This window comes from Hypoxylon trugodes, assembly GCF_022578975.1.
Source record: "Hypoxylon trugodes strain CBS 135444 unplaced genomic scaffold F4822scaffold_1, whole genome shotgun sequence".
NCBI classification, from domain to species: Eukaryota; Fungi; Ascomycota; class Sordariomycetes; order Xylariales; family Hypoxylaceae; genus Hypoxylon; species Hypoxylon trugodes.
The window spans coordinates 4,211,643-4,237,442 of record NW_026250016.1 but is presented as its reverse complement, the minus strand read 5'-3'; the positions used below and the strand labels follow the sequence as shown (position 1 = coordinate 4,237,442).

Genomic DNA, 25,800 nt, shown 5'->3' with positions numbered 1-25,800 from the left:
AGAAAGAACATCGGAGTGTGTCACAAGCTTGTGAACATTGAAGATTTATGTAGAAGATGTATAAATGTACTAGGTACTTATGTTACGGTACAAAGATGCATTGTCTTGTCTCAGCGCTTTGTACACAGGAAGGCGGCGTCAAAGAACAGGGTAGACCCCTGGTTCCCGGAATTCGATTGGTGGGGACGAAATTTGGGGGTCTGAGGGGTCCAATTGTCAGAACCTTCGCTCGATTCGTCCTAATGGGGTGTCCTAATCAAGTGTTCCGCTAGGTGCATCCCAAGCAGTTGCTACATGTAGGGTGGGAACTACCTAGTACCATCCTAATTCATGTGTATAATCTTTTAATACAAGCATGCACGTGGGAGAACATTCAAGGTTCTAGCAATCTAACGAGCTAAGGGAATAGGCTATCGCTTTCCTCCACTTTTCACACCTTTACAACATTACACAATCACGGATGGTGGATTTAGGATTTGGGGGGTTTTCGCAGGAGGACTCCAACCAAAATATCTTCAGTTACCTAACTTACCTAGGCATTTAGTTCTATCAAGTATTACATGCCTTAGATACCGGACGTATAATTCTCGACAGGACTTGGCTTTTCCTCAGAATTGCATCCAATCTGTCGTGGATTGGAACTTCGGGCTCTCGAGAAATGCGGGTTCCGCCTGATTCCAGTACGTGTACCTGAAACTGGCTGAGCGATCTGCACGACCAATTCATACCAAAGCAACTATTCTTTCTATTTGCTAGGACGAATCGACTTGTATTCCAATACAGGAATAAAACAAGGAAGGGAAAAAAAAGAAGAAGACGACGGCCGACCACAGGGTGACACACGACACACGACACACGACACAATCAACCAATTCCGACAAAGCATATTGAATTATTGAATACGTATCACTTCCCGTACGCCCTTGCCTCGCGCCTTTTCTCACCATTCATTCTCACAAATCCATACATCTAATTTATTTGCGGAATACAGGAGTAGAAGGAGTGCGTATTGGTTGTATGTACATTTGAATCCCCCTGCCATATTTCCATTCCACCGCCACCCTTCTTCGGTAGTTTATAGTGGGTAACAGAACCGACTAACGTTGCCTGGTTCAGCCGTGTGTGTATTAGTTGTATCTGTTGTATCTACTATATCATTATTCCACCGCGACGATCCCAGCCAAACTAGACAGCATTACAATCTCGCTATCTCGAACAGACGGGTGGACACTTAGGAAATCCGTCACACACACAAACACAAAGGTAAACAACACTCAACTTCCACATTCAGATACAGCAACCCCTGGCAACAAAATCTTCAGACCGACTCCTAGTGCTGACCTTTAATGCACACGCGACAGCGACAAGGCATTGGATCCTATTAAAATCGGCTGTGCCTTTTTTTGCCATTGACCCTAGTTTTTGTATACGAGATAATTTACAATCATCTACACGACTAGCCCTCACGGCTGGGAATACAGCAAGTGGATGGTTTCTCGAGATACATGTTGTTATACCCCGCCAATTCAAGGTCGACGATGGAAAACGATACACCCACCGAAGGCGCCCGACGGCGAGATCGTCTAATGGGAAAGCTCTTTGGCAACAACACTAGAGACAGGAAAATGACTAACGAAGAGAGTGCAAATGAGATCTCGGACTTCCTTGGTACCTCAGACCGATTGATGGTTAATCATCCTCTTCCTCCACCTCCACAAACTGCCCAGAGAGGCCCACCAGCCCTCGCACTCGATACCTCTAAGGTCAGCCGATTTCCACAAGCGTTGAACGTCGAAAGCAGAATCCAACCGAGCCTTTCTCAACGGGCGCGATCCCATAGTCCACCCCGACCGAGGAAACATAAGGGTCTCGTGGTTCGTTTCGCTGATAGCTATCCTGAAATTATTGGGGAAGGCGGTGACGAGTGTGAGACGGTTGTCGCTGAGATCGGCAGAAGGAAGAGATCCAGATCGGTACCATTATCTGCGCCTATCCCGCCTACGAGAGAAGGCCATCAATATGCTAGACAAGTGGGTGCTTTTCAAGAGACGCACAAAACAGACGATGGATTCGTCCCTGGGCCTATACGTAGAACGCAGACGGGTTTCAATACCATCTCAGATTTCCGATTAGAAGAGCCGGGCCCGCTTCCTAATAATTTGTCCCCTGAGCCTCCTAAGCCGCGTGTCATTCCTGCTGGCGAGACTGTTCGATCCCGTTTTCTGGATACCGATAATCGAAAAGATGAAAACCGTCGCTCGTTCATTGAGATTCATCAACAGGAGCATCGACGAGCCGAAGGAATGGCTCTTGCAGAAGCAATTAGGTCTGCCAGCGCCAACTCGCATCACGAGTGGGACGAGGCGCACTCGTCCCCAGAGCCAGTTCGAGATGTATCAACACGCCGAAAGCAGACACTGCCAACAATGCAAGAACCGACACCCCCTCCAGAAAGATCCATGTCTACCCGAGAATCATCTACGGCGCCTTCATTACAAGAGTCCATATCTTCGGTGTTACGAACTCGATCTACTAGATCTCCTATGCGACCCTCTCCAGTACAACAAGCGCCAATGAAGAGTCCTTCTGTTATATCACCACCCCCAGCCTATCAAGAATCGTCACCAATTGCACCTCCTTCTAATAGGTCACCTCTACCCCCTTTGCCTACTCAGGAGGCATTACCTGATTTTGATATTGTACCTTCTATGTCTCAGCGGCCAGTATCGCCGGATGAGCTACGACTTATCACGAACCATAGCGGCGAGAGTCCGTCATCTTTGTATTCAAATTCTATACATTCGACTTCCGATCTCTCTCACAAGGCTACACCGATTACCCAGAATCCAGCTTCGCGTGGTTTTTATCCGACTTCGCCTGAGAAGACTTCTCGAAGCCTCCATGATGTGGTGGTCTCGGCTGGTGATGATGCGTTAGAATTATTTATTTCCCGTACGAAGCATCTATATGAACTATTCCGTCTCCACGCGGAACAATACAGACCTTTAGGTACATCCCGACCCGAGGATATGTGCCGAGCTGCTTTGTGGTGGTTCTTGAAGGGAAGGACATCGCTGGAGACTATTATTAGGAGCCGTCCAGCAGACCCCGATGAACCCCGACTTCTCATGGCTAGATATCAAGCGTACACTGATTTATCAAAGGGGTATTGGCTAATGGAACAGGCGCTTCCCGAGATAGCGGAGGGTAAATACAGCCCTGTGGATGGCGAGTTGGGTGAAGTCAGGCAGGTCTTAGTATCCAACTTGAAGAAGTTGTCTGGGTCTATGAAGCGAAATGGTTTCTTACCTCCTGAGGAGCCTTTCCTTCCACAGACGATGGACAAATCCATCTGGATAGAGTACCCACCAGTGAGCCAGGATATCGTGGCTCTTCTAAATGGAATATCGGGTTCGGTGCTCGCTGCCGGGCAATCCACTCGATCTATGGGAGCGCTAGAAGCTCTTCCACTAGGCGATACTACGAGGCATTTTATCTACGGTCGAGTCGTAGCTAATGTTTACTTCACGGAGCAGGGCATCGATTCACGACAGGCTTGTTTCCCTTGTATGATTTCGGTTGTCCGATCACAAACTGAATCAAACCTAAACTTCGTCATTGCTAGCCAGAACGGTTCCGTCTCATTAAGGGTCCAGTCGGATAAGAATGCGGGTCCGACTTGGCAAGACGTTAGATGGAGAGCAGACTCATATCGTCTAGATCTCAAGCTGCCTCGAGGTTTTATGCTTGTAATTGAATGCTCACAACAAGACTACAGGATGTTATGGAGTATGTACGATTTCAGCTCCAAAGTGCAAGCTTACTTGTACCCTCGAAAAGATGAAACGATCAGACATAGTACTATACTTCGCGCGTTCCATTACTTCGACTCCAACCCACAAGGAAGGACGTTCCCTAAGGAACCAATCGGACAATGTCAAATAGGGTTATTTGAAAAACAACTTAAGGAAAACAGTCCGACTGGCCCAAGAACGTTCCATCGGGGCTACCGGGTTGCTGTTGTTACCGGACCGAGGACAAGGACGCTCAGTGGTGTGACGCATTTCTACCCACCACAACTCCCTATTCAATTCGCCATGCTGCGCGGCGACCAGCGCGCGCCCATTCTCCAAATAGAATTCAATGACGGAAAGGACAAAGGACGGATGGTTCTGACATTTAATGATGATCAGGAGCGTGAGGTGTTATTGAAAATGCTCACCGGAACTTATGTCCATAACGATGAGGAGATCATGGCTGAAGTTCCATTAGAAGGGTTGAATATCTCCGACGGAGTTGGTGATACGAAAGGAGGCCTCCCGGCCATCCAGCGATTACCTTGGCAGCGCGCGCGTGTTATCAACGATAAATATTTAGAGACTCCGCCAACAGTATTAGCAGAGAAACTCCGAGTTGAAATCGAATCGTTGGACAAAGGCGGGGTTGGCGTAGTCAGCACCATCACAGACCGGGTCAATGTTGGACCTGGTGAGCTAAGGCTCAGGCTCGGCACGAAGGACATATTAACGTTGCATGTTTTACGACAGCCACAGGTTGACATGACCGTTTCTATACTAGAGACACTTGTGCCCCGTGAGTCGCATCGCGAATTCGCAAGCTTCCAGAACACCGTTCAGCGAGGCCAGACAGTTCGTACCTACAGATTTCCAAGCTTCAAAGATCTACATGCGTTCCAGGCTGGGCTTACAGGATATTCTGTTCTCTTCGATGGCATCGCTTCGGGCTTAAATATTTCCCGTCGTAGGATGGTAGTACCTATCCACAAGAAATGGGAAGCAGGTACCACGCGTGTTCAAGTTGTACAACAAGAGAAGACGGTTCAATTACTGGCATTCTTCGAAGATTGGCACCATGGCCAATGTATGGGATTTGTGCTCAAGGGTACAGATGTGTTCGAGTCATTCAGTCGAAATGGAAAAGCAGGTTTGAAACTTGTTGAAGCCAAATTTCCGCTACCGAAAGTTCCGCGCGAGGGTGATGCCAAATCGGATGAGATGGCGTTTTTGTGTCTGGATATGCCCGATTTCGCCGGCGAACACGATGACATAACAATATTTTTCGACGATAATTTTGGTAAGTCATTGCTTATTCTGTTTCTGGTGGTAATGAATTTGAGACTAATAGACGCCACAGAGAGAGATAGGCTTTGTTCTGTTCTTCCCGCCCCAGTCAAAGGGTCCCGACTTAGTAGGGGGAAATGAGATGGGGGCGCCACGATTGAATGAGAACATGATTCATGCAGATGGTCTGCATAAAAGAAGTATTTTACCTGATGGGCATTGCAACAAACTAACAGGAATGCTATGCCAAGATACCCCAGCGGTTATTTGAGCAAGAGAAGGGCGTCAACTCGTTAAAAGAACCAGGCTAGTTGCTTCTCGAGGAGCATAGGAAACAGAAATGCCTAGCCGACGAAGAGTTTTTTACATCTAGACATTTTTGTTGTTTCGAGAGACGACATGAATCGAACCGGACCTCCTACGAATATTAGTTAGGTTAGGATCGAACTTCGATAGGAGCTGAATTTTTACAAACAAATGAACCAATAGTTGTCTACTATTCTACGTATTAGGCGCCTACGTCGTTTTATCTAGGTGCCTAGTCCGAGTCGGGATTAATTGCCCATTCGTGGATTTGACGTACGTCATCTTCCCCTTGATGATGGTGGTCTTGACTTGGTACGGATCCCCTTTCAGGATTCAATTCGTAAATTAGCTAGGTACCTACTACTACTTCAATGCTACCTCAGGACCCAATGCCTAGGATTGATCAATGGTCATTTGAGCTTTCACATCCATGTATGTATTTCATCTGCCTATGACAATCTGGTCATCTTTCACTTGTCTAATATCAGGCGCCAGTAATTGTAGGACATGCATAAGTATTTTATGCATTTTTATAAAAACATGTAAGCTTCTCCTACATGTAGCCTATTAGATGAGTTACATGCGCAAGCATAACCCCTCTCTTCTTCTGATAGGAGAGGACAATTATTAGTGTTCGCGCGGGCTCTACGACTTCCGAAAGACGGCACAATATTCCCTTGTTGGGGTCTAGTGAGGTCATCGGCTCAGCCCCTCTAATTTAGGGGGAGCTTAGAAGGTAGTTCTAATCGATAACAACCCGAGAATCCGCAACGTGGGGAGGGGTACATCCCCAATAACCTTGAACGTACATGCATACATCACCTAGGAAGGAGAGGTACGGGTACATACACAGCCCCCCGGACTTGCCTAACCTTGCCTACCTTACCGACCTTACCTACCTACCCTTACCTACATATGTAGACCTTCCAAAGGGAACCTTCTTAGTAGGTAGAGGTTTAGGTAGTTAAGGTTTGCCTAGGCTACCTCATAGTTGTGACCCTCCTACTTTTTTGCTTTGGTTTTCTGTATCGTCGTCAATTTGTATCTTTTTCTTGATATCTTGAGGCAACCCCTTCTTTGATTAATATTAATTACTTTTTTAAGGTTATTAATCGGTAACGGTAACCCTCCTATCGATATTCGAAATCCCCGTTCGCCGATATAAAAAGAAATGCACGGAGGCAAGATTACGTCGAGTCTAGGCCGTCGTCGCCGAACAATCTCGAATGCTAGTATGTAAAAAAAAAAAAATATTCTTTAATTCTAAAAAAGGGAAGATACTACGATACTTGATTCGGTGGAAGATTATACAGCTTTAACCGATTATACAATTTTAACTACTTTCATCGTATCTTCTATTTTTGTTAAGGAAGAACCCCTCCATCGCTGACACTTATGCCGCCTTACCTAGGCAGCAAATCGTCTGCAGACGGCGCCGATGACGATGATACCTCCGTAATCGAGCCCGACCAGGGCAACGGTGAGCCTGTTCGATACAATAGCTTTAACATATATGACATCTAACTATGAGTAGTCCTTACACATATCATCTCACAGTTACGACCCGGCGCGGACTTAAGTAGAGTCGTATTGCCTACCTTCATCCTAGAGCCTCGAAGCATGTTAGAACGAATAACCAAGTACGTTTTCGCGACCCATTGCTCTTTCAATATCTATCATGATAACTAACGCTTGTCGCCTAAAGCTTCATGTGTCATCCGGAAATGTTACTCCCTATTCCCGAAATCGACGACCCGGTACTACGCTTCGTTTCCGTCGTCAAGTTTTACCTTAGCGGCTGGCACATCAGACCACCGTACGGCGACCCCTATATTTCTACCCTTAGTCTTATACGATTATGTAATACAAGCTAATACTGGAGGTAATAGGGGTGTCAAGAAGCCTCTTAACCCGATCCTCGGCGAAGTGTTCTCATGCTATTGGGACCTCCCTGACAAGACCCGCGCCTACTACATTTCCGAACAGACCTCACACCACCCACCTAAGTCGAGCTACTTCTACATGGTCCCCGAACACCACATCCGAATAGACGGCACGCTGAAGCCAAGGAGCAAGTTCTTGGGCAACTCAGCCGCTAGCATGATGGAGGGTATCGCTGCGATCTCCTTTTTGAATAGGGGGAAGAATCCTAAGCAGGGAGAACAGTAGTAAGTGGAATATTCTGAGAGGAATTATCGCATGAACATGGACTAATACCGTTTCTAGCTGGTTAACACAACCCAACATGTACGCGAGGGGGATCCTATTCGGCAACATGAAATACGAACTGGGCGACCACAGCGTAGTACGATGTCCCGAGTTAGGCCTATCAGCAGACGTCGACTTCAAAACGAAGGGATGGGTGAGCGGGACGTATAATGCTATTGGGGGTACGATAAAAGACGACCGTACCGGACAGATTCTTTTCGAACTTTCTGGTTTGTGGAGCGAGGAGATGTTTATTAAGGATCTGAGAGTGAGTAAACTTGCGGCTGCGGAAGATTACCTTATGACTAATAAGCTATTAAGACTGGACAAAAAGAAATGTTCTTCGATGCGCGAAAAGCAAAACCCTCGAAACCTCGTGTACGACCACTAGAAGAACAGGATGAACGAGAATCACAGAGATTATGGCGAAAGACGGCGCAAGCTGTGAAAGAGAGGAACCACGAATTGGCAACCGATGAGAAGACGAAAGTCGAAGATCAGCAAAGAGATGAGGCCGCAAGTAGAGCAGCGGCTGGTGTAGAATGGCGTCCGCGATTATTCAGGAGGGTAGACAAGGAGTACGGCGGCACGGGAGAGGACATGGAGCATTTAGAATGGATCATCAACGCTCATATGTGAGTATTGCTAATAATATTCTTTGGTAGGGGGTATATGCTAACTACGGATGCAGAGACGCTACAACACCGGAGAAACAAGCCGAGCAGATTATGTCGATTTATCCTATAATACCCGGGCAGAAGACGAGCGACTTCAACATTATCCCGCCTAATTCACCACATCACCCACCTCCACAGAAGACTAGCAAACCTGCTACTGCTCCTGCCGCTTCGGAAAACAGCGCGGGTGCAGATTTGATCGATTTCGGGCAGAATGATGCTGCCCCGGCCCCGGTACCTGCCAAGAGGGACAGCAAAGACATCTCGGGGATGCTACAATCGACAGGCCGCGCGCCAGAAGGTCCACTAATCGACTTTACGGGGGATCTGAAAAATGACTTGCCGCAAGAGAAGACGCTGAAAAGGGGTGATACGGCGGGAAGTAATGATGATTTCTTCGACGCCTTAGGTTAGCTTGAGTTGGGACTGAAGAATTGGGTTGTCGGTTTGTTTGTTTGTCGTGTCTAGATAGAAAGAGACAAGACGAGACAAGATAAGATGATCATTGGGGACATTAAATAGACATAGGAATGGAATGCAAATGCAAATGGGATACCAACTTTTAATACGGATTTACTAGTTTCGCTCTACTCTACTCTAATCGTTGGTTTGTTATGAGGGAACGGGGTGATTTGATACTTATCCCTTTTTGGTGTAATCGTACGTTGCATGGATAGATCATAGTATCACAATGCCACAATATTGACCCAGATCGGAAGCAAATTTTTGTGAGAGCATATTGATTGATCCATTTACTCCGTGCCTTTTCTGCCTTTCCCTAATTCCTAATAGTAATGCAATGTAAAACCGGCAGAGCGAACAAATGTGAGGGTATCACGTATTCTGCTGGTCGGTGACGCAGTCAACAATTCTGCGTCCTTTCCTCTTCTGCTACCTCGTGTCTGTCCCTTTTCGCCCTTTCTCGTCCTCGTGGCTGCCAGACATCTCATAATGGAAAACAAGCTCCGGCGTCGAGCTCGCCAGAAGAAGCTTATTTTCTTCCCCAAAGTATGTCCCAACCATGCATCATCACGCATCGTATATTCCCATTCCCCCCCCATTGCGATCTAGTACCGCTTACGCGTAGGCTCCGGACTCGGGCTCCGACTAACACTCTTCTCATCGCGCCCTCTCATCTTAAGCCACTTCTTCGTACTCAGCGTCAAATCGCGTTCCAATTCCGGCGTAGGATTCTTGCGATGAATAAAATTACAAAAACCACCCCTAACACAACCCTCCCCACTATTCAACCGACAACACGCCTCCCGGAAATCCGTCACGGGGCTGAGTTCGCAATACACCGGTCTGCCCGCATACCACCGTGAATTCAACGCATCGCAAGCCGCCTGTGCGGAATCCTCGTACTTAAATCTCGCGTATACGTTTCCGACTAGGTGGTCGTTCGTGTTGTCGCAGACGACGAGTTCTTCCAATTCCCCGTATTTGCACAACTCGCACCAGAGATCTTCGTAGAAGGCGTCGAAATGGTTCGCGCACTGCTCGGGCGTGAGCCGCGCCCGCGCGTCGTGCGCTGGGTTTTGGTACATCGAGGGGAGCAGGATGGTTTGTGAGTACGACGGCTTGACGTGCTTCCTACTGCACCGGTCGCCGTGGCGGCATGCGCCGATTTTGTAGTAGAAGGAGCAGTTTACTTTGTCTTGCTCCGTGCCGAAGATGGAGGCTAGGAAGTTAGCCATTTTGGATGATTTGTGGTGTTTTTGTTTGATGAAGGTAGGTAGATTGGTAGGTCGGAAGGTAAGAATTGATTATCGCGATAGCTCGAAAAGAGATACTACTCGTTTCGCGTTCTTATCGAATGAAGATTTGTAATGATCAAGTCTTCAATTATACGGCGTATCGATTGTATTTTCGTATGCGATCGATCGGAGAAAAATTGAAATCGCAATTCTGCGTAATCGTCGACCGTAGTTGTTAATGTTAGGTTTATCAATTGAAGAAGGCGAAAGATGAAATGGATAAGATGGCAACGGGAAAATTAAGGTCGAGAGGCTGAGCTGATGTGGAGACGGTACAAAGTACATGGCGCATCAGAAATCTTGGCAGAATTAAGGCTGACCAATCAATTTTATTCAATTTTACTCAAAGCAAAAACTACTGCAAGCTGTTTGCCACATCTAGATATTTCTACAGCCACATTTCATATGATTAATCAGCCACACAATACTCTCCATTTAGAATGAAATGGTCCGCCACGAAACAACGTGACGATGGTCAGTTAATGTCTCTAGAATCAAGATATAGAAAATATAATCGTACTATAAAGAGGCTTCCTAACTATTTATGGGATCTACGTAGGCATATTAGTCTCCCTGTGAGGTACCAAGTGTAATTATAGGCACAGCTCTACTATGTATATGGGTACCTAGATAGTTAGAAGCATCACCCAAGCTAAAAAGACCTCATTTTACTAAGTGAATATTAAAAGTAACGACTGTATTGTTTTATATACTAGACAATTATATATATCGAATGTAGTAGAATTTAAACAAGTTGCCCAATTAACCACAAAGCGCCTGACTTGTCAAATTTCCTAGATATTAAAAAGACGCTAACCTCCCATTCCTTTCCGGTACCCAATGAAGTATGCTTCGCGGCTTGTGTTCTATATTCGTGATGATATGAAGCTTCTACAGCTATTAAATGTGAGCAATATGTTTAGCCTGATTAGGCCACCAGGAAAATGAGGACCTTGATGGACCCGTGGCACGGGGGCGTCATCGAGCAACCTGACAGCACGATCCTGTCGGTTATAACATAAGCCGCCCTCTCGTCCTGATGTATCAAAATTGTGGAATCTATCCAACTTGTCCCGGATGAGACGTACGTCTGGCATATACGATATCCAAGCTCTAATTCTTTAAGCTTAGACAATGTTATATACTCTCTTGGCGATCACGAAGCAGGCTATTCCAAACATGAGTAGCCCTGCGGTGATTGCGAAGAACCACTTCAAATCTCCTTCGTACTCCTGGCCGGGAACCCAGACGTTCATACCCCAGAGACCAGTAATGATGTTCATTGGTAGGACGATGGTACCAAGCACTGTTAGCTTGCCTAAAACATCGGCGGTCTGCTCCTGTCGTTCGTTCATACGTATGTTGATCTGTGCTATGTAGTTGGCGTGGCATCGGGCAAGGATCCTACTTTAATTAGTTACATACTCGCAAGATTGGCTGAGCTGGGATAAAACTTACATCTCATAGTGACTAAGATTGGCTGTCATAGTCACGATATGATCCTGAATATCGCCGAGGTACAACCCGATTTCGGACCGTGGAGCAACTTCCCAGTGCTCGTTACAACGCTTCGCAAAACCTTTGATAACGTCGGCTTTGTTTCCGAGTAGGCGGTACAAAGTCATGACCTTTTTTCTGCAGTCACCAACGCGCCGCAGCATATCACCGCTTGTGTCCGCATTCGCTTCGGAGCCGCCTTTCTCGCTCTCTCGTTTCTTTTTATCGTCGGAAGTCGATAGAGCAGGATCTGAGGAAGAGTGAAGTTGCAAGATTTTGTCGTCAATATCATCCACTTCGTCCTCGATGATCTGGATGAGGGGTAGGTAAACATCTGTGATGTCGTCGATGATTGCATAGCTAATCCAATCAGCGCTGAGGATCATAAAATCCTTAAGTTGGCGAACTCGGCGCCGTACGTTTGCGGGATGTGGGGTTTGACTGAAGTGGAATGAGATAACACCCTCACGGAACACCACGACATACATGTTGACCGGGTCAAGGTGATTCTCTGATTCGGCATCTTGGTCAAACGATCTGTAATTGACGAAATAGTAGTGTCGGAAAAGTTCAACTTTCTCGCGCTGTTCCTGAAGCATGATATCTTCAGATGTTAGAGGGTGAATTCCGAAGGCTTTGGAGAGCACCTTCATTTCGGCCTCCGTCGGGCTTAAAACATCTAACCACCAAACGGGGCGTTCGCCATATCGTAGCGGTTTCTCGCCGTTCGCGGGAGGTGATTTTAGCCCAGTAAGGGGAGATCTGGCTCGTAATGGACTTGGGTCGCCTGAATGATTCCGAGAGGAGCTCGATGATGTGGCAGCTTGCTGTTTCGAAGCGCTACTCGGATTGAGATCCGATGTTGGGTAATGTGGTGTGAAAGATGGCTGCCGACTGGGTCCCCTGGTGGCCGTGTCCCCGTTTCTAAACGAATTAGCGGCAGGGATGGGTGGTTCATCTTCCTCCTCGTCAGATGAATCAGATAAGACCGGGGGATCTGGAAGAAAAAGGTCTTTGAAACTGGTATCGGGCTGGACAAGCTCCGATATAGTCTGGCTGTGAATGGTGCTTTGAAACTCCTCATTGAAATAGGTGAATCGATACGGGGCTTCTTCCTCGATTCGGTACCATCCCTTGTGAACTGGCCGCAGTCTACCATTCACTAATTGCGGCTCTGTGATCTTCTTCATACGTCTTTCTTCGCTTCGGCCCTCCTTTTCGAGTCTCGACCATTCTTCTAGAATGGCTAGGTCTGGCCACTTGTCTCGTCTCCGACGCCGGGTTCGGATACTGCGAGCTTGAGCCACGTCCTCGTCGGCCAACTCCGACATTCCCTCTTGAGGAAAACAGACATCCTCTTGCGCTTGTAGTGCGATCGTATGGCGCCTTTCGAAGGGTGATTGATCGCGATGCGGATTGGTCTCCCCCTCAAGAATACTATTCGGACGAGAAGTACGCTCCGCAAGTTCGTCCCTCATCATAATATCCCCAAAGCTCATATCTAACCGGTCGGACGGCCCCAGTGTAGGTGTCCCGGGCATGGAAGGTGGGTAGTTTACATTGTACCTCTCAGACGGCGTCATAGGGACTATTTGGGGTTTCTTGCCCGACTTGACGGAATTGGGACGACTAGCAGATCTATCGTGCCTCGATCGTCCATCGTTTGAACCATATCCTCGGGAGGAGTCGAGCTCACGTCGGGAAGAGCTCGATAGTAAAGGCGCCGACTCGTTTGTGTCCTCTTCATCGTCATATTCGTGGGCCTGACCACCCTGTATTGTACGCGGCCGACTACTCGTTGATTGTGGTAGCTGGAGGGAAGCAGCGAGGGTCGAGGGTCGTCGTGGGCGCGGATAATGATGTTCTCTGGATTGGAATTAGCGATAACACCTCAAAGAATGTGAATTGGATATTGCGACGAACCTGTGGTCGAGAAGTGCTTCGCTGTCGATGCTCGTATTACTCAGATTTCTCCCATGTATATAGAAACCGTCTGGGTTGCCGGAATGGCTTGGTGGTAAGCCTTCGCCCGGCATTTCGGCTGAAGGGGCAGCAAATGACTTTCGTCTCGATTTCTTATGTTTTCGCCCGGCGCGATGCTTCTTCTTGGGCGTTTGAGTCGTCGAGCCTGTCGCATTAGAAGATGGCGAAGGGTCGCCTGGTACGCGAGTTGAGCCGAGAACAGAGAATTGATTGCTATTCATTACGACGGATAATCATTATTGTAAGAATGAAAATAGCTCTTATGAGAGGGTTGACAAAAAAGAAAAGACAATGTTGAAACTATGTCGAAGTTAAGTTTTCACCCAGAGATATGTAGGGACATATGTAGGGCACTGTTGATTATGCGCATAGTCTAGAGTTTAGCTTTGTGGTTTTAAGTTCTTTAGTAGCTTTCTACCGGAACTATAACTCACGGATGTTGGTGATGTCAATGGGGGATAGGTGGGACCTACGTGTACCTATGTGGGTACTTTAATGCAAGGCGAATGGAATTTAGATCGAGATAGCTCGAGCTTTTTCGCTTCCGGGGCCGATTTAGATATTGTTTGCCTATATGATCTACAATATCCCCATAAAATGTTTATATTTCAGAATAAACATTGATGATTGAGACTGGGATTGTACAATTCTAAAACCCCATAGTGAAGGAATTGACAAGTCGATGTGGTTGTACAATTAAGTACCTGCCTCCATTCTCACCAATAAGAAATGAGACGCAAGGTCCGGACGGTTTGTTCCTAGCCCTGTACCTAGCTAGGTGCGCCAGACCTACATGGCTGACCTCCAATCATAGCGCATGCAATTATGTGGGTAAGGCGACCCAGGCCGTCGGAAGGAAGCACATGCATGGATTTAACTATAATCTACATATGTGCCGGGTGTATCATCCTATGCTGTCCGACTTATGCTTGTGTAATTCGTGGATGAAACTTGATAAGGCATGGTTAGTTTCTATACAGTTCGGAAATTGTTCGTACAGATATTCAGGTTAAGTTGATGCTATGGCGACGAAAACACCATGAACGAGGCCCCAACAAATATTTCTAGAGGCTTTCACGCGAAAATACACAAACGAGACTGGCGATCATATGAGGTAGATTCTTGAGGGACTGTATTCATCTTGTAGGGGCGGATTCATTTCAAAGTCCAATGGCGGCTACTAAAGCCCGCGCCTCCCTCATATTATGGTACATCCATTGCGTGAATACACAGTAATTAGAACCAGGCCCTACCAGCTCAAATTGAGCATAAAACCATGTGCTCCGAATGCTTTTGCTCCTGAACCGTAACCTAAACGCCAACTGCCAACCTGCCGTAAGGGTATGAAGAAACCGATGTGAAAACCATGCCCTCCTCCATCATCAAGTTGCCGTCCGCTAGCGTCTTTGGCCCAGGAAGTTAGCCCGGAGAGCTAAGATTTGCTGACGTTCTGCCTCGGGGAGCTGGTCGATTGTTTCTTGCGGTAAATTCATAACCGCCGCCACCAGCGCATCCGGGTCTTGTTGCGGTGTTGCGGCTGGCACACTGGCAGCAGGAGTTGCTGCGTAGGCAGCCTGCGGAGCCGTTGATGCGGGCGGCGCATATGGTGCGGCAACCGGGGGAGTGACTGTTGTAGTGCCCGCGTAGGCAGGAGGATATCCAGGCGGAGGCTGTTGGGCGGTAGGGGGCGCGGCTGAAGTGTCAACCACGGAGTGAATTGCTTCGGGGGAGACAAGGCCCATTAGTAGCAGGGCTTGGAAGATGGCGTATGATAGCTGTGGAGCTTGCTGTAGGAGTTCGGTCGCACGAGAAGGATCGGTGGTTGCTAGAGACTTCATCTGCGCAAGTATGTCTAGAAGCTGACTTGGTGGGAGAGTATTGAGTGTTCTTGAGATGGCATCGGTGGCGCTCACACCGGGTGGCAGCTCCTTGCCAGGCGGAAGAGGAGGTAGGGAGCCTGCAGGTACAGGTTGGGTTGTTGCATGCGAGGCGCCATTTGTTATCTGATTAGACGTCATTGGCGAGGTATTTGAATCGTCACCATCGACTCGACCTTCCGTACTGTAATCAACACGAAGTTTACGGCCCATAATCTCGTAATCATTCAAGTTGCGCACTGCGGATGCTGCCGAATCTACAATGAAAAGTTAATGAGAATGTGATCTGTCAAAATGTGAAAATACAGAGTCTTACCTGCGTCTGGATACTCGGCGAAACCGAAACCCTTAGGGCGACCAGTATCTCTATCGTAAACAAGGCGGAAGTTTAACACCTTGCCAGCAGTGCTGAAGATATCACTGATCTGCTCCTCTGATAACCCATAAGGAATGTTTCCGACGAAGACAACACGAGAGGGTGGCTTCGTTGACATTGTGATAGATCGATTGTGAATGAAATGTCGGCGTGTGAAGGAAAGAAAAGAATCAATTGGTAAGGCTGATTTACCTAAGGTTGAAGGCAGCGTCGACTGTCTGCAATGAGAAACAGGCACTTGCACTTTTCAAAGCTCTATCTCCCAAAAAGTGAAATTGCAAAAACCCCAATCGCCTCGATTACGGAAAGTGCAAAGGTCGGAGAAGTTATAGAAGTGGAAGTTGTGCTTAATTTCCGACCTGTCAAATTTCCCACCGTTCAAGTCCTTTCCAAGGTTCCGTTTCGGTATCGATAATGGAACAATTGAAGTTAAGCTTTCTAGCTCAAAGAAATCGCGTCTAGAAACAAAAGGCACGGGCCATCTAGGTGGATACCTTAGATCTTTCTCAGAACCAATCAAATCTCAAGGCTTGTACAACGGGCTTTACAACCGGGGAAGAAAAAACGGATCATTATTCGCTGGAGTTAAAGCCCTGGAGAGCTTCTTTTTTAATATTCCAGCGCTGTGTCCCTCGTCCACCAAAACTTCATCGACGACAATCGTCATCGTATCCCTCCAACACCGCCCAACATGTCGCGCTCCCCGATGGACGAGTATGTGGAGAGGATGCGCGCAATGGTGCGCCAGAACCGAGGTGGATTTCCCGGCGGTCGCCCACCTGCAGGATCCGGTATGGCTGTCGCTGCTTTCGCCCTACTCGGTGGAGGTGCTATTCTCTTGCAGAACTCCCTTTTCAACGTCGACGGTGGCCACAGAGCTATTAAGTACCGAAGAATAAGTGGTGTTAGCAAGGAGATCTACAGTGAAGGTTGGTCCGGCCTGTCCGGAGGCATTTGACCCTCTGTGCCGCACCAATATACCTATACTCACTCGATGCGCTTAGGAACTCACTTAATGATCCCCTGGTTCGAAACCCCGATCACCTACGACGTCCGAGCGAAGCCGAGAAACGTGTCCTCTCTTACCGGTACCAAGGATTTGCAGATGGTTAACATCACATGTCGTGTGCTTTCTCGACCAGAGGTCAACTCCCTTCCACAAATCTACAGAACACTAGGACAAGATTACGATGAGCGGGTGTTACCCTCCATTGTAAATGAGGTGCTGAAGAGTGTGGTGGCGCAGTTCAATGCCAGTCAGTTGATTACACAGCGAGATATGGTTGCTCGATTAGTTCGAGATAACCTGTCGAGGCGTGCTGCGAGATTCAATATCTTATTGGATGATGTTTCCCTTACGGTACGAGAAGATTGTAATTCTAAACTACAACGTGGTTCTTTATGCTAACACTCATCATAGCATCTCGCCTTCTCTCCAGAATTCACAGCTGCTGTTGAAGCGAAACAAGTAGCACAGCAAGAGGCTCAACGAGCAGCTTTCGTCGTCGACAAGGCCAGACAGGAGAAGCAAGCCATGGTTGTCAAGGCACAGGGTGAAGCACGATCAGCAGAACTTATCGGAGAGGCTATCAAAAAGAATAAGGCTTATGTTGAGTTGAAGAAGATCGAGAACGCAAGAGCCATCGCTGCTCAACTACAAGAGTCTGGTGGTAGAAACAGACTACTACTTGATGCGGAAGGTCTAGGACTAAACGTGTTTAGCGATGATCGCAAGCAATGATGATGAGGTGTTAGGAAGTACAAAAATCCCCACTGTATGTTTAGGAAAAACTAATCATTGTAAAATTACCCGCGTACCAATCTCTGCCAACTATGTTGTCACTCCCGTGATGAATTTTGCTGGTAACCACAAAATACTGAGGAATCCTAACCGTAGTGACAATTAGTGATGACAACAGTGATTATAGTGCTGTACCTAGGTACTTCCATCAGTGAAAGTTTCTAAGCAGCTGAGCTAACGTACCTGCCTAACGGGAGCTTTTGAGCGGGGTGTAAAGATCGACGAAACCCCACTATACTTCCTTAACGCTATACCTACAGTACCTAGGTACGCATTCCGTAATCTGTAATCCCCTACACGCCAACAATCACGAACAAAACCAAGCGACTTCTTCCAACACACCATTTTTCCCTAGGCATATACATAACCCTCTCTTCGCGAGAATAGCCCCGCTAAACCTCTTCGCAACTCTTTGCACCATCCCTCTACAATACCGCCAAGATGATGATCAAGTACGTTATCCTATACCCCGCCATGGCGACCTTGTTGACGTATCTATCATATCGGTCAAACGGATACCGTCATAAAAATCAAGAGCTAATAAATGAGATAGAGTGCGAACCCTAACGGGCAAGTTGATCTCGCTCGACGTTGAGCCCACATCCAAAGTATGCCTCATTTCCATTCCGCAAGCGATGTAGCTGCCTATCACGTCACACCGCGCCATAGGCAACTACAACATTTAGGCAGAAGGTCTTCAAGAATGTTGACTAATAATGCTATGGTCTTAGATCGAGGACGTCAAGAAGAAGGTTGAGGAAAAGGAAGGCATCACACCCGACCAGCAACGACTTATCTACGGTGGAAAGCAACTGTTCGTCTCCCTTTGTTACCCCTCCGAAGATCATATTGGTGTACAAGTATATGGTTAACACTAGATCCGATACATAGGCAAGACCAACTTACAATGACGGACGCAGCTATCGTTCCCGACGCGACCCTACATCTAGTTTTGACCCTGCGAGGAGGCTGCTAGACGTTTCTCTACTCCAATCCAGCCCCCGAACGATTTCGAGTCACACCAACCGTAATCGATACACTATGTTCCTTACTCGCTAGATAATTCGTCGCAACAGACCGCAACAATGACAACAGGAAGACTTAGGGCGGTTTAGAACCATGGCATAGGTTTAAGTGGCTGCATACTCCAAGCGTGAGAAAAGGAATAGGAAGAGTGGTGACGTGAACTCGTTGAATGCATTCCACATAAACCCTCTATCGCAGATTTTCTTACCGCGGGGGGAATCATAACCGTTCACTTTTCCTAGGTCTCTAGATGTTGCATTGCGGAAATATTATTCATACATAGGCTACGACAAGCGGAACATAGGACAATGCTACCAAGTGTATCCTCTCGGATTTAAATGAGTTAAATATGAGTTTCGCTACTTCGAGCAGGCCAATGATTTATGAATATTCTATAACCAATAATGAGTATCATTCACGTGTCAAGCAAAAGTAAGGACATCATTAAGTATTTGGCAAATCTCGAATTCAATAACACATTATGTATGTGTAAAGTAATAGTGCTCCGTAGCCCTAAGGGCAAAATGCAGATGCAAGTGAAAATGCGACGGCAAATGCAACCGATATGCTAGACCTCGCTATTCCTTAATTTTGACAGTATGCCTACCACCCAGGCAAAACCACTCCTGCTATAAATCCACTTCCCAATTTTTTGTAGTTTTGTATTTGTTCTGGTATCTCCCTCCGAAAATCATAACCTAATAAAACCCCTTTGCACTTAACGCCTCGCTATGTGTAATATACACTATCTCGCCGTGCCGTGTCCTTATGCATAGAAGTCGATATGCGAATCCTCGCTTCCCGGTAGAAAATGTACAAATCGGGATGATAAAGAAAATAGACCGCGCCAATGCCAAGTATATGCACCCGATAGTCTGGCTTCCCTCGAGTCCTCAAATTTGCCGTAGATGTCGTGAAGGAAATCCGCGTGAAAAGGTGTAGTCTGTTGATCATATTTCCTTCGAGATCAGGACAGCCCCGAAAATTATCGCTAAAAAAGGTGCGAAGCGTCATAAAAAAGTTACGCCCAAATCCATTTTTAGATGCACCTTCGTATCGTACATCAACACCATTTCTGAATTTGCCTCCTATGTGGTTTTTCGAGGCTTAGACATGGGCCTCATAAAGACGCAAGGGGCTTCTTTTCGCTTTCGCAGCAGTGGGGCCGGAGCTTTGGGGACGTTCGAGCCACTTGGTCCCGCAGTGGGAGAACCGCCGCGGCTATTAGTGGATGATGAAGGTCGTCGAGTTGAGGATTGCGATGGTAGAGAATACGATGAAGTGGGCTTTGATTCAGTTGGCGAAGATGCAGTAGGCTTGGATGTAGTCGCTTTAGATGTGGACTTCTCGACGGGCTCAATCCTTATAGGCTTGTCCCTCCAAGAGCGGCCAAGCTTCATCTTAGCAAGGCCTGACATACTGGACGAATTACCCTTCGACGTAGGGCTAGAGGCTGAAGGTAGCGAAGATGAGTTTTTGCGTTGGGACGTCGGCACTGTCTTGATGCTCTTGGTGTCAGTGCTGGCAGTTGGCGTAAGAGGGTTCGCTTCCTCCCAGGAGCCCTCTAGGTCTTCGATAGTTAATCCTCCTTGACCTGAGCCTTCACCTTCATCAGGGTAATCAAAGTCATCCCCTTCACTAAAGAGATCCTCATCCGAAACGGCGGTTGTATGAGCTTCGTTCTTTGCTCGCAACAATGCAGCGTCACGTTCCTTATCTTCACGCGCTAAACGCGCACTGCGAGCACTGTTTTTTTGTAACAGCGGTGGGTGGATTTTCGTAGTAGGAAGTGACTTGATCCTGTACGCCTCTCGCATGCTTAGAGGGGCTTGGGCGATTTGACCTTGCGGAACCGAGAGTTGGCCAGTTGGAGTGGTAAGTTTGTTACGGCGATGCATCTCCGCAGCCTCTCGGCGAGCCTTCAACATGATGCTTCGAGCCGAGGTCGTCTTAGTTCGCGATCCGCCGCCGAATCTAAGTTCGCCTGTACCAGTACGGCCGCCCCAGCCCGGGACCTTGCGACGGCCCGGGGCAGGACCCAAGAGCTTCGGGTCATAGTTAATTGTACTGGCCGCCTTTGCTTGCTTCTCTTTCTCAATGTTGTTGAAGCCAGCTTCTAGCTTCGCCAAAGCAGCCGCCTTCTGTTTGTCATTAACAGCTTTATACTTCATGTATACCTTAGAAGACCACGGCTCGCTATTGCTAGGTTCGAAGGGATGCGTTTTGCATAAACGAAGGAAGTCATGGTTGACGAGACGTTTCCAGGCCTCAGCAGTAATCGCTCGGTGATGAGGTGCTTGCTTCTCCAATTCAAGGAGCTTTCGGTAATCGTCAATCTTCATTATAATTCGTTTCCAGCATTCATCAGTATCTCCTCGAAGGTGAGGCGACTTTTCTTCTAACTCAAGGAGCTTCTGATAGTCGTCAATTTTTAGTAGAATTGGTCGCAGAATTTTGTATGGCGCATCGCCAACATCGTCAATATCTAGAGAAGGGGCCATGGTATTAGTATTATTTTTGGAATGAGGAGGGTTTATTGGTGATAAATTGAGTACGTATTAAATAAAGAAATGGTTTCCGGGTTGAGGTGTAAGAAGGTAAAGGTGCAGGGTTCAATTTGTGCTGAGATGGATTGAAGGTATTTAAGCGGTTCTGAGTCGACAATGCCATGACAATGGGGCAGAGCTAATAACTGTGACAGTGATGACCAACAAAAACAACAATGACTAGGAAATTGGGATCATACATGAGATGTTCTTAACGCACACCTCGGTGCATAGCTCCACGAGAGTTTTAACCATTTTGGCTTCGTCGTTGACGGAGGACTGAGAAATATGATATTGCTATAGGTTTTCAATGTCCTTGGAGTCTTTGAGTTTTGAGTGTTGTTCTGGTTCTTCAGGCGATATCCTCCTATTTAACAATGGAATAAATGATTATCTTGTTGCTCGACTGTTGTGTTGTTGTAGGATAAAGTAGGATGTTCGATGGAGGAAGCACCGTGCGAAAATTGTTGGAAGAGAAACTCGATGTCAACAGAGACGGCAATCACACTGGTTCGTTCGCTTCATAAACTTGTTTGAGTTTTTTTAAGCTTCGAAAAATGTCGAGGTCGCAGTGACAAGATTGGCCGACTGATTTTACTTCCAACCTATTGAAGACTCTTCCGACGGGACGGGGCGCGCGGGGGGTAGGGTTCGTCTAGCGATTTCTTATTCGAGGAACTATGGGGGTTTTTATTGTAAGAGTTATTATCACTATTGAATCCAAAATAGTATTCCTGTGATTCGATCATCCAGGCGAGTCAAGTGTATCGGGAGCGGATAGCCTCAATGGGCTAGTATCCAAAGACTGTATCGATGAGGATGGATATATACTATAAGTATTAATTATAAGGTTACACTTCGAAATGGAGCAAGTGGCTTGTTGTAATCGCCAGCACATTGTTTCCTATGCTCGTACAAAAAACACTTGAAAGGGATGTTGTAGTTAGGAAGTTGGACTTGAGGCTGACACGTGGGTCACCGATCTGCGATGCTAGCTTTTGTTTGGTGGTCGAGCAAGATCCGGGGTGGCTTAGTGTATTTTAGTATTTTACGGTGAGGTTATATTATGTTACGTATGCATTATTTCATACGTCATGGCAAAAATATAATACGTACAATATTCTTTACCGTAATTATATATGTCACCGTCTCCAATAGCCATAAATTCGAATAACACAGATGAGGCCAAATTAAATAGATTCGTCCCATTACAGAAGCGACGAATAAATCAAGCATAAGATGTAGTTAACTGCAATCTAGTCAATGGGCGGCAGGTAAACGTAAATACATGTATGTTTTAACTTATACAGAGTAGGGTCACATATGACAATCACGGAAATGAGATCAGAAACTTGTAAAGATATCTTGCTACTATATGAATTCTCATCGAACTCGAGCGCTAACGATGTAATTACTTCGCAATAACACCGCTCATGTTAAAGCGTCTACCCGCCAATAATCATCCATAGCTAGATGATATCATACGAATGCAATCGAACCATAACAAGCAAAACGAAAAACCGCCCTTTCATGAATTTTGAAGACCGATATACCCGCAGCTGTTGGTATCTCCCTTCCCTCCGTAATTCCCCGTACGCCGTGACGCCATTAGACTATATGATCGGTACCCTCGGGAATATCCTAAGTGCAGAGAAGTTTATACATGAAGCATTACCTCGTTTTCCCATTGCAACCCCCCAATTACCCAGTGATAGGTATTCATGCTGCTGCTGCTACAGCTCGAGAGGGCGTAGCAATGGCATGTTCTGGTTGTTGGTCAGGTTGCGGTACCTCCTCTTCCTGGTTGGCAATCTCTCCACCGGCTTCCGTCTCGGCCCAGGCACCCCAAAGACCACGCTTTCCTCTGACTCTAATAGGACCACCGAGTACACCCTCCTTTTGCTCGACTTTGATGGCATCCTTGGTAGCTAATACTAGACATTCGAAGAACATTTTTGTAGCATCTGCCTTAGACGTTCTGGATTCGGGCAGAAGATCTTGGAATACTACGGATTTCTTTCGCTTCTCTTCGCTAGTAGCTGCTTCAGAGCCGAATAGATCTCGGAGAACGTGAACAGCGTGTTTTGTACCAAGAGAAACAGGACCGCTGTCTGCAGGGTGTACTATGGGAGCCGTGGTTTCGTCAAACGCAGGCATGGGGCTTCCCTCACGGGGTTGGTGATCGTCATCATCTTGCTGTATGACAATGTCATCTGCCGGCATCTCGATAATGGTACCATCGGGGGCGACACTACGCTCACCCAAGCCCGCGTCCGGCATAGCTAACGTGTCGTCTTCACCCAAATCCAAACGAGGTGACTTGGACGTGCCCTGCTCTTCGTCCTCGCCCATATCAGCGATTCCACTATCCCTCTTGCGCTTAAGATCATTGGCAGGTCTAATAGACTCAAGAGACAGCAATCCCCTCAATTCCGGGGCCCAGGCTTTACTACGACCATCGCCCATAATACTAGAAACAAAGCTACCGCTAGCCTTCAACTCAATCAGAGCCAAAAAATATGGATCACGTGAGATAAAAGTAGGTGCCTTGAGGATATTTTCGTGGTTTTGTTGTTGTTCCTTGATGTGTGCGCTGGTCAGTTGGGTAGCAGGATCCAGTCCGAAAACCTTGCGCTTCTTCGACTTTTTCTGGGGGAGTGGTTCGGGTTCCTCGACTTCCTGGCCGGGCTCGTAGATGCTAGTGTTATTCAAACGCGTCCACTCTTCAACATCCCGCGCCATGTTTTCATCGATATCGGAAAGAGGTGATTCAGAGATACGGGCGCGGTCGATACCTGGGGCACCGCCCATCTCAGGCACCACGGATTGTTCTCCAATATTAAATTGGAAGTCATCCTCCATTTGGATATCACCATCGCCATCCGCAATCCTAATATTGTCATCTCCAAAATCAAGATTTAACGATGGTTCACGGTCAACGCCCTTTGCGGGTGGTGCCATATCCAACTCGCTAAAAATATCATCCTCGACGGATCTAGCAGCGGGGGCGTCTCGACCCATTTCAATGCTCTTGTCCATTCGAGGTCGCTCGTCAATATCCATTCCGAAATCCAAGTCTAATTCCAGATCATCCATAGGCGCAAGCGCAACTTCGTCCTCGTCCATGTTATCATCATGCAAGAATTGGCTGTTGTTAAAGTCTTCTTGCAAGTTAATGTCACGGTTGCTCGGCCGGCCTCGACCTCGCGTTCCCGAGCTATTAGGGACGGCATTGACGTCCTCCATCTGGCCAAGCAACCAGTTCGCGTCGGGTGGTGGTAAAATATTCAAGTTGTCCGCTGCTGTGATACGGTCGGGAAGCATCAATGCTTCACGATTCGGCATATTCAAGTTTTCGGGGATATCGTTATTGCCAGTAGAACGGAAGGCCTAACACCAGTTAATGGGATGGTGTATGGCGTGCTAAGGGAAGGGGGCGTACCATTTTAATTTTAAGCAAAGCTTCATTGCAATCATCTAACAGGTAACGAGCTTTTCGACTATAGATTCTGACGACACCAAGCAAAAGTTGGCCGCTCAAACGGAGCGCCATGGGCGCTTGATTCGGGGTAATAATAGCATCAACACTGTCGGGTAGATTGGATTGTAGAATGTGGGTTTTTGAGAGCTTGCGCTCTAAGTTAGCCGACAGCCAGACTCGGGCCAGAGGCCCTGTCTTTTGCAGCAAGGTCTCCGAATAGAACATCGCGAGAGCGATGAAGAGACCGTTTGGAAAGCAGAAGGTGAAGGCGGTGGATAAGCGGATGTAAGCTAAGTGATCAGTTATGATAGCATTAAAGCAATGAAGTGTTAATATAGAGACGACGCGTTGGGTTGTTAAGATCCCAAGTATAGATGTGATGACGAAAGGTGGGAGGGTGTTCGGTGTTGTAAACAAGAGAATAGGAGCGCGTTGTTTTGGGCGCAGATCGCGTAGACGGCCAGCGCTTGCACCGACTCGCTCGTCGATGTATTAAATCCGCAATTCAATTAGCGCAAACGTCGCGCAATTAATTCACGGTGCGCTTTAATGCGATTAAAGCCAGGAGCGACAGCAAGTATATATCGTAGGGAATAGTGGGAGTGTTTGCACGGGCGGAATGAGGACAAATGGGTTGGATGAAAGGTTGAAATTAGAGGGTGGAGGGGATCACTTGGGGGAAACGGCGTAGGGGAGAAGTACTGTGAGATTGGACTAAATCCATGTGGTAGGCAGACCGCAAGCAAAATGATTTGGTAGCTACGAGGGCGATTTAAAAAAAATCATCCGCTTTCTTGCCAAAAAATCCAAGTGGCTGGAGGTCTAACAGGGATTAAGGGTGGGTACAAAGGAAGGTCTAACGCTTTTTATTGGCTCTTATGTGACTCAAACTGTGGCTTCCGTTGGTAATACCTGCGGGTACGGCGACCCGGAAACCTTGGAAAAATTATGAACTTGAACTGCGCACTAACCCGTTCCGGGTCAAAATTCTGTAGCAGGTACTGTCTCCAGGTACAAACTTCATCTACGTACATGTAGTGTTGTACACTATACCTCGTACCTGGTTTAGTTACACTTGTTACATCTTCACAAATTATTCATTAGATGTATCTTTACAAAGAGATGCATGGATGTTTTTAAGCTTATTTGGTTCTACGATCCTAATCCCACTCGGTATGTATGTA

General features: G+C 47.1%; 9 protein-coding genes across 9 annotated transcripts; 4 read left to right on the top strand and 5 right to left on the bottom strand.

The window, feature by feature from the left end:
* Positions 1-1,155: 1,155 nt before the first annotated feature.
* On the top strand, positions 1,156-5,894 carry F4822DRAFT_42904 (uncharacterized protein). Its single transcript, XM_051461011.1, has 3 exons — positions 1,156-1,263; positions 1,362-5,094; positions 5,155-5,894. The coding sequence occupies exons 2-3, from the start codon at positions 1,506-1,508 to the stop codon at positions 5,220-5,222; spliced, it is 3,657 nt and encodes a 1,218-aa protein (XP_051320026.1). The 5' UTR covers positions 1,156-1,263; positions 1,362-1,505; the 3' UTR covers positions 5,223-5,894.
* Positions 5,895-6,457: 563 nt separating this feature from the next.
* Positions 6,458-9,013, top strand: F4822DRAFT_42861 (Oxysterol-binding protein). Its single transcript, XM_051460940.1, has 7 exons — positions 6,458-6,619; positions 6,799-6,867; positions 6,922-7,027; positions 7,277-7,555; positions 7,614-7,863; positions 7,917-8,230; positions 8,287-9,013. Exons 1-7 carry the CDS (start codon positions 6,559-6,561, stop codon positions 8,684-8,686), a joined length of 1,479 nt encoding a protein of 492 aa, XP_051320025.1. The 5' UTR covers positions 6,458-6,558; the 3' UTR covers positions 8,687-9,013.
* Positions 8,692-10,246, bottom strand: F4822DRAFT_42891 (putative splicing factor U2AF 23 kDa subunit). Its single transcript, XM_051460990.1, has one exon. The coding sequence runs from the start codon at positions 9,967-9,969 to the stop codon at positions 9,340-9,342; it is 630 nt and encodes a 209-aa protein (XP_051320024.1). The 5' UTR covers positions 9,970-10,246; the 3' UTR covers positions 8,692-9,339.
* Positions 10,247-10,711: 465 nt separating this feature from the next.
* On the bottom strand, positions 10,712-13,941 carry F4822DRAFT_387654 (cora-domain-containing protein). Its single transcript, XM_051456823.1, has 3 exons — positions 13,450-13,941; positions 11,488-13,392; positions 10,712-11,433 (listed from the first exon to the last, which is right to left on the bottom strand). Exons 1-3 carry the CDS (start codon positions 13,728-13,730, stop codon positions 11,157-11,159), a joined length of 2,463 nt encoding a protein of 820 aa, XP_051320023.1. The 5' UTR covers positions 13,731-13,941; the 3' UTR covers positions 10,712-11,156.
* Positions 13,942-14,714: 773 nt separating this feature from the next.
* F4822DRAFT_439896 (uncharacterized protein) lies at positions 14,715-15,880 on the bottom strand (the record flags this gene model as incomplete). Its single annotated transcript, XM_051462680.1, has 2 exons — positions 14,715-15,643; positions 15,703-15,880. 2 exons carry the CDS (start codon positions 15,878-15,880, stop codon positions 14,907-14,909), a joined length of 915 nt encoding a protein of 304 aa, XP_051320022.1. The 3' UTR covers positions 14,715-14,906.
* A 479-nt stretch (positions 15,881-16,359) lies between these two features.
* On the top strand, positions 16,360-17,611 carry F4822DRAFT_387651 (band 7 family-domain-containing protein). The gene is made up of 3 exons (XM_051456822.1): positions 16,360-16,691; positions 16,767-17,122; positions 17,183-17,611. Exons 1-3 carry the CDS (start codon positions 16,454-16,456, stop codon positions 17,501-17,503), a joined length of 915 nt encoding a protein of 304 aa, XP_051320021.1. The 5' UTR covers positions 16,360-16,453; the 3' UTR covers positions 17,504-17,611.
* Positions 17,612-17,780: 169 nt separating this feature from the next.
* On the top strand, positions 17,781-19,028 carry F4822DRAFT_387648 (uncharacterized protein). Its single transcript, XM_051456821.1, has 4 exons — positions 17,781-18,015; positions 18,117-18,171; positions 18,295-18,377; positions 18,455-19,028. Exons 1-4 carry the CDS (start codon positions 18,005-18,007, stop codon positions 18,537-18,539), a joined length of 234 nt encoding a protein of 77 aa, XP_051320020.1. The 5' UTR covers positions 17,781-18,004; the 3' UTR covers positions 18,540-19,028.
* On the bottom strand, positions 19,029-22,123 carry F4822DRAFT_387647 (uncharacterized protein). The gene is made up of 2 exons (XM_051456820.1): positions 21,336-22,123; positions 19,029-21,074 (listed from the first exon to the last, which is right to left on the bottom strand). The coding sequence occupies exons 1-2, from the start codon at positions 21,388-21,390 to the stop codon at positions 19,678-19,680; spliced, it is 1,452 nt and encodes a 483-aa protein (XP_051320019.1). The 5' UTR covers positions 21,391-22,123; the 3' UTR covers positions 19,029-19,677.
* Positions 22,124-22,474: 351 nt separating this feature from the next.
* On the bottom strand, positions 22,475-25,341 carry F4822DRAFT_387645 (Rec8 like protein-domain-containing protein). Its single transcript, XM_051456819.1, has 2 exons — positions 24,578-25,341; positions 22,475-24,525 (listed from the first exon to the last, which is right to left on the bottom strand). The coding sequence occupies exons 1-2, from the start codon at positions 24,839-24,841 to the stop codon at positions 22,855-22,857; spliced, it is 1,935 nt and encodes a 644-aa protein (XP_051320018.1). The 5' UTR covers positions 24,842-25,341; the 3' UTR covers positions 22,475-22,854.
* Between the last annotated feature and the right edge of the window lie 459 nt (positions 25,342-25,800).

Excerpts from the sequence above, each read along its gene's own strand:
- F4822DRAFT_387654 (XM_051456823.1), bottom strand. The coding sequence starts at position 13,730 with ATGAATAGCAATCAATTCTCTGTTCTCGGCTCAACTCGCGTACCAGGC. Across the intron at positions 13,393-13,449 it reads GAAGCACTTCTCGACCACAG|AGAACATCATTATCCGCGCC; the intron begins GTTCGTCGCAAT and ends ATTCCAATCCAG. Across the intron at positions 11,434-11,487 it reads AATCTTAGTCACTATGAGAT|GATCCTTGCCCGATGCCACG; the intron begins GTAAGTTTTATC and ends TAATTAAAGTAG.
- F4822DRAFT_387645 (XM_051456819.1), bottom strand. The coding sequence starts at position 24,841 with ATGTTCTATTCGGAGACCTTGCTGCAAAAGACAGGGCCTCTGGCCCGA. Across the intron at positions 24,526-24,577 it reads CTTTGCTTAAAATTAAAATG|GCCTTCCGTTCTACTGGCAA; the intron begins GTACGCCCCCTT and ends AACTGGTGTTAG.
- F4822DRAFT_42861 (XM_051460940.1), top strand. The coding sequence starts at position 6,559 with ATGCACGGAGGCAAGATTACGTCGAGTCTAGGCCGTCGTCGCCGAACA. Across the intron at positions 6,620-6,798 it reads CCGAACAATCTCGAATGCTA|GCAGCAAATCGTCTGCAGAC; the intron begins GTATGTAAAAAA and ends CGCCTTACCTAG. Across the intron at positions 7,864-7,916 it reads TGTTTATTAAGGATCTGAGA|ACTGGACAAAAAGAAATGTT; the intron begins GTGAGTAAACTT and ends TAAGCTATTAAG.
- F4822DRAFT_387648 (XM_051456821.1), top strand. Across the intron at positions 18,172-18,294 it reads ACGTTGAGCCCACATCCAAA|ATCGAGGACGTCAAGAAGAA; the intron begins GTATGCCTCATT and ends CTATGGTCTTAG. Across the intron at positions 18,378-18,454 it reads ATCTACGGTGGAAAGCAACT|GCAAGACCAACTTACAATGA; the intron begins GTTCGTCTCCCT and ends TCCGATACATAG.
- F4822DRAFT_387647 (XM_051456820.1), bottom strand. The coding sequence starts at position 21,390 with ATGGTTAAAACTCTCGTGGAGCTATGCACCGAGGTGTGCGTTAAGAAC. Across the intron at positions 21,075-21,335 it reads GTGCGTTAAGAACATCTCAT|ATATTGACGATGTTGGCGAT; the intron begins GTATGATCCCAA and ends CCCCTTCTCTAG.
- F4822DRAFT_387651 (XM_051456822.1), top strand. The coding sequence starts at position 16,454 with ATGTCGCGCTCCCCGATGGACGAGTATGTGGAGAGGATGCGCGCAATG. Across the intron at positions 16,692-16,766 it reads CAAGGAGATCTACAGTGAAG|GAACTCACTTAATGATCCCC; the intron begins GTTGGTCCGGCC and ends CGATGCGCTTAG. Across the intron at positions 17,123-17,182 it reads TGGATGATGTTTCCCTTACG|CATCTCGCCTTCTCTCCAGA; the intron begins GTACGAGAAGAT and ends CACTCATCATAG.
- F4822DRAFT_42891 (XM_051460990.1), bottom strand. The coding sequence starts at position 9,969 with ATGGCTAACTTCCTAGCCTCCATCTTCGGCACGGAGCAAGACAAAGTA.
- F4822DRAFT_42904 (XM_051461011.1), top strand. The coding sequence starts at position 1,506 with ATGTTGTTATACCCCGCCAATTCAAGGTCGACGATGGAAAACGATACA. Across the intron at positions 5,095-5,154 it reads ATTTTTCGACGATAATTTTG|AGAGAGATAGGCTTTGTTCT; the intron begins GTAAGTCATTGC and ends TAGACGCCACAG.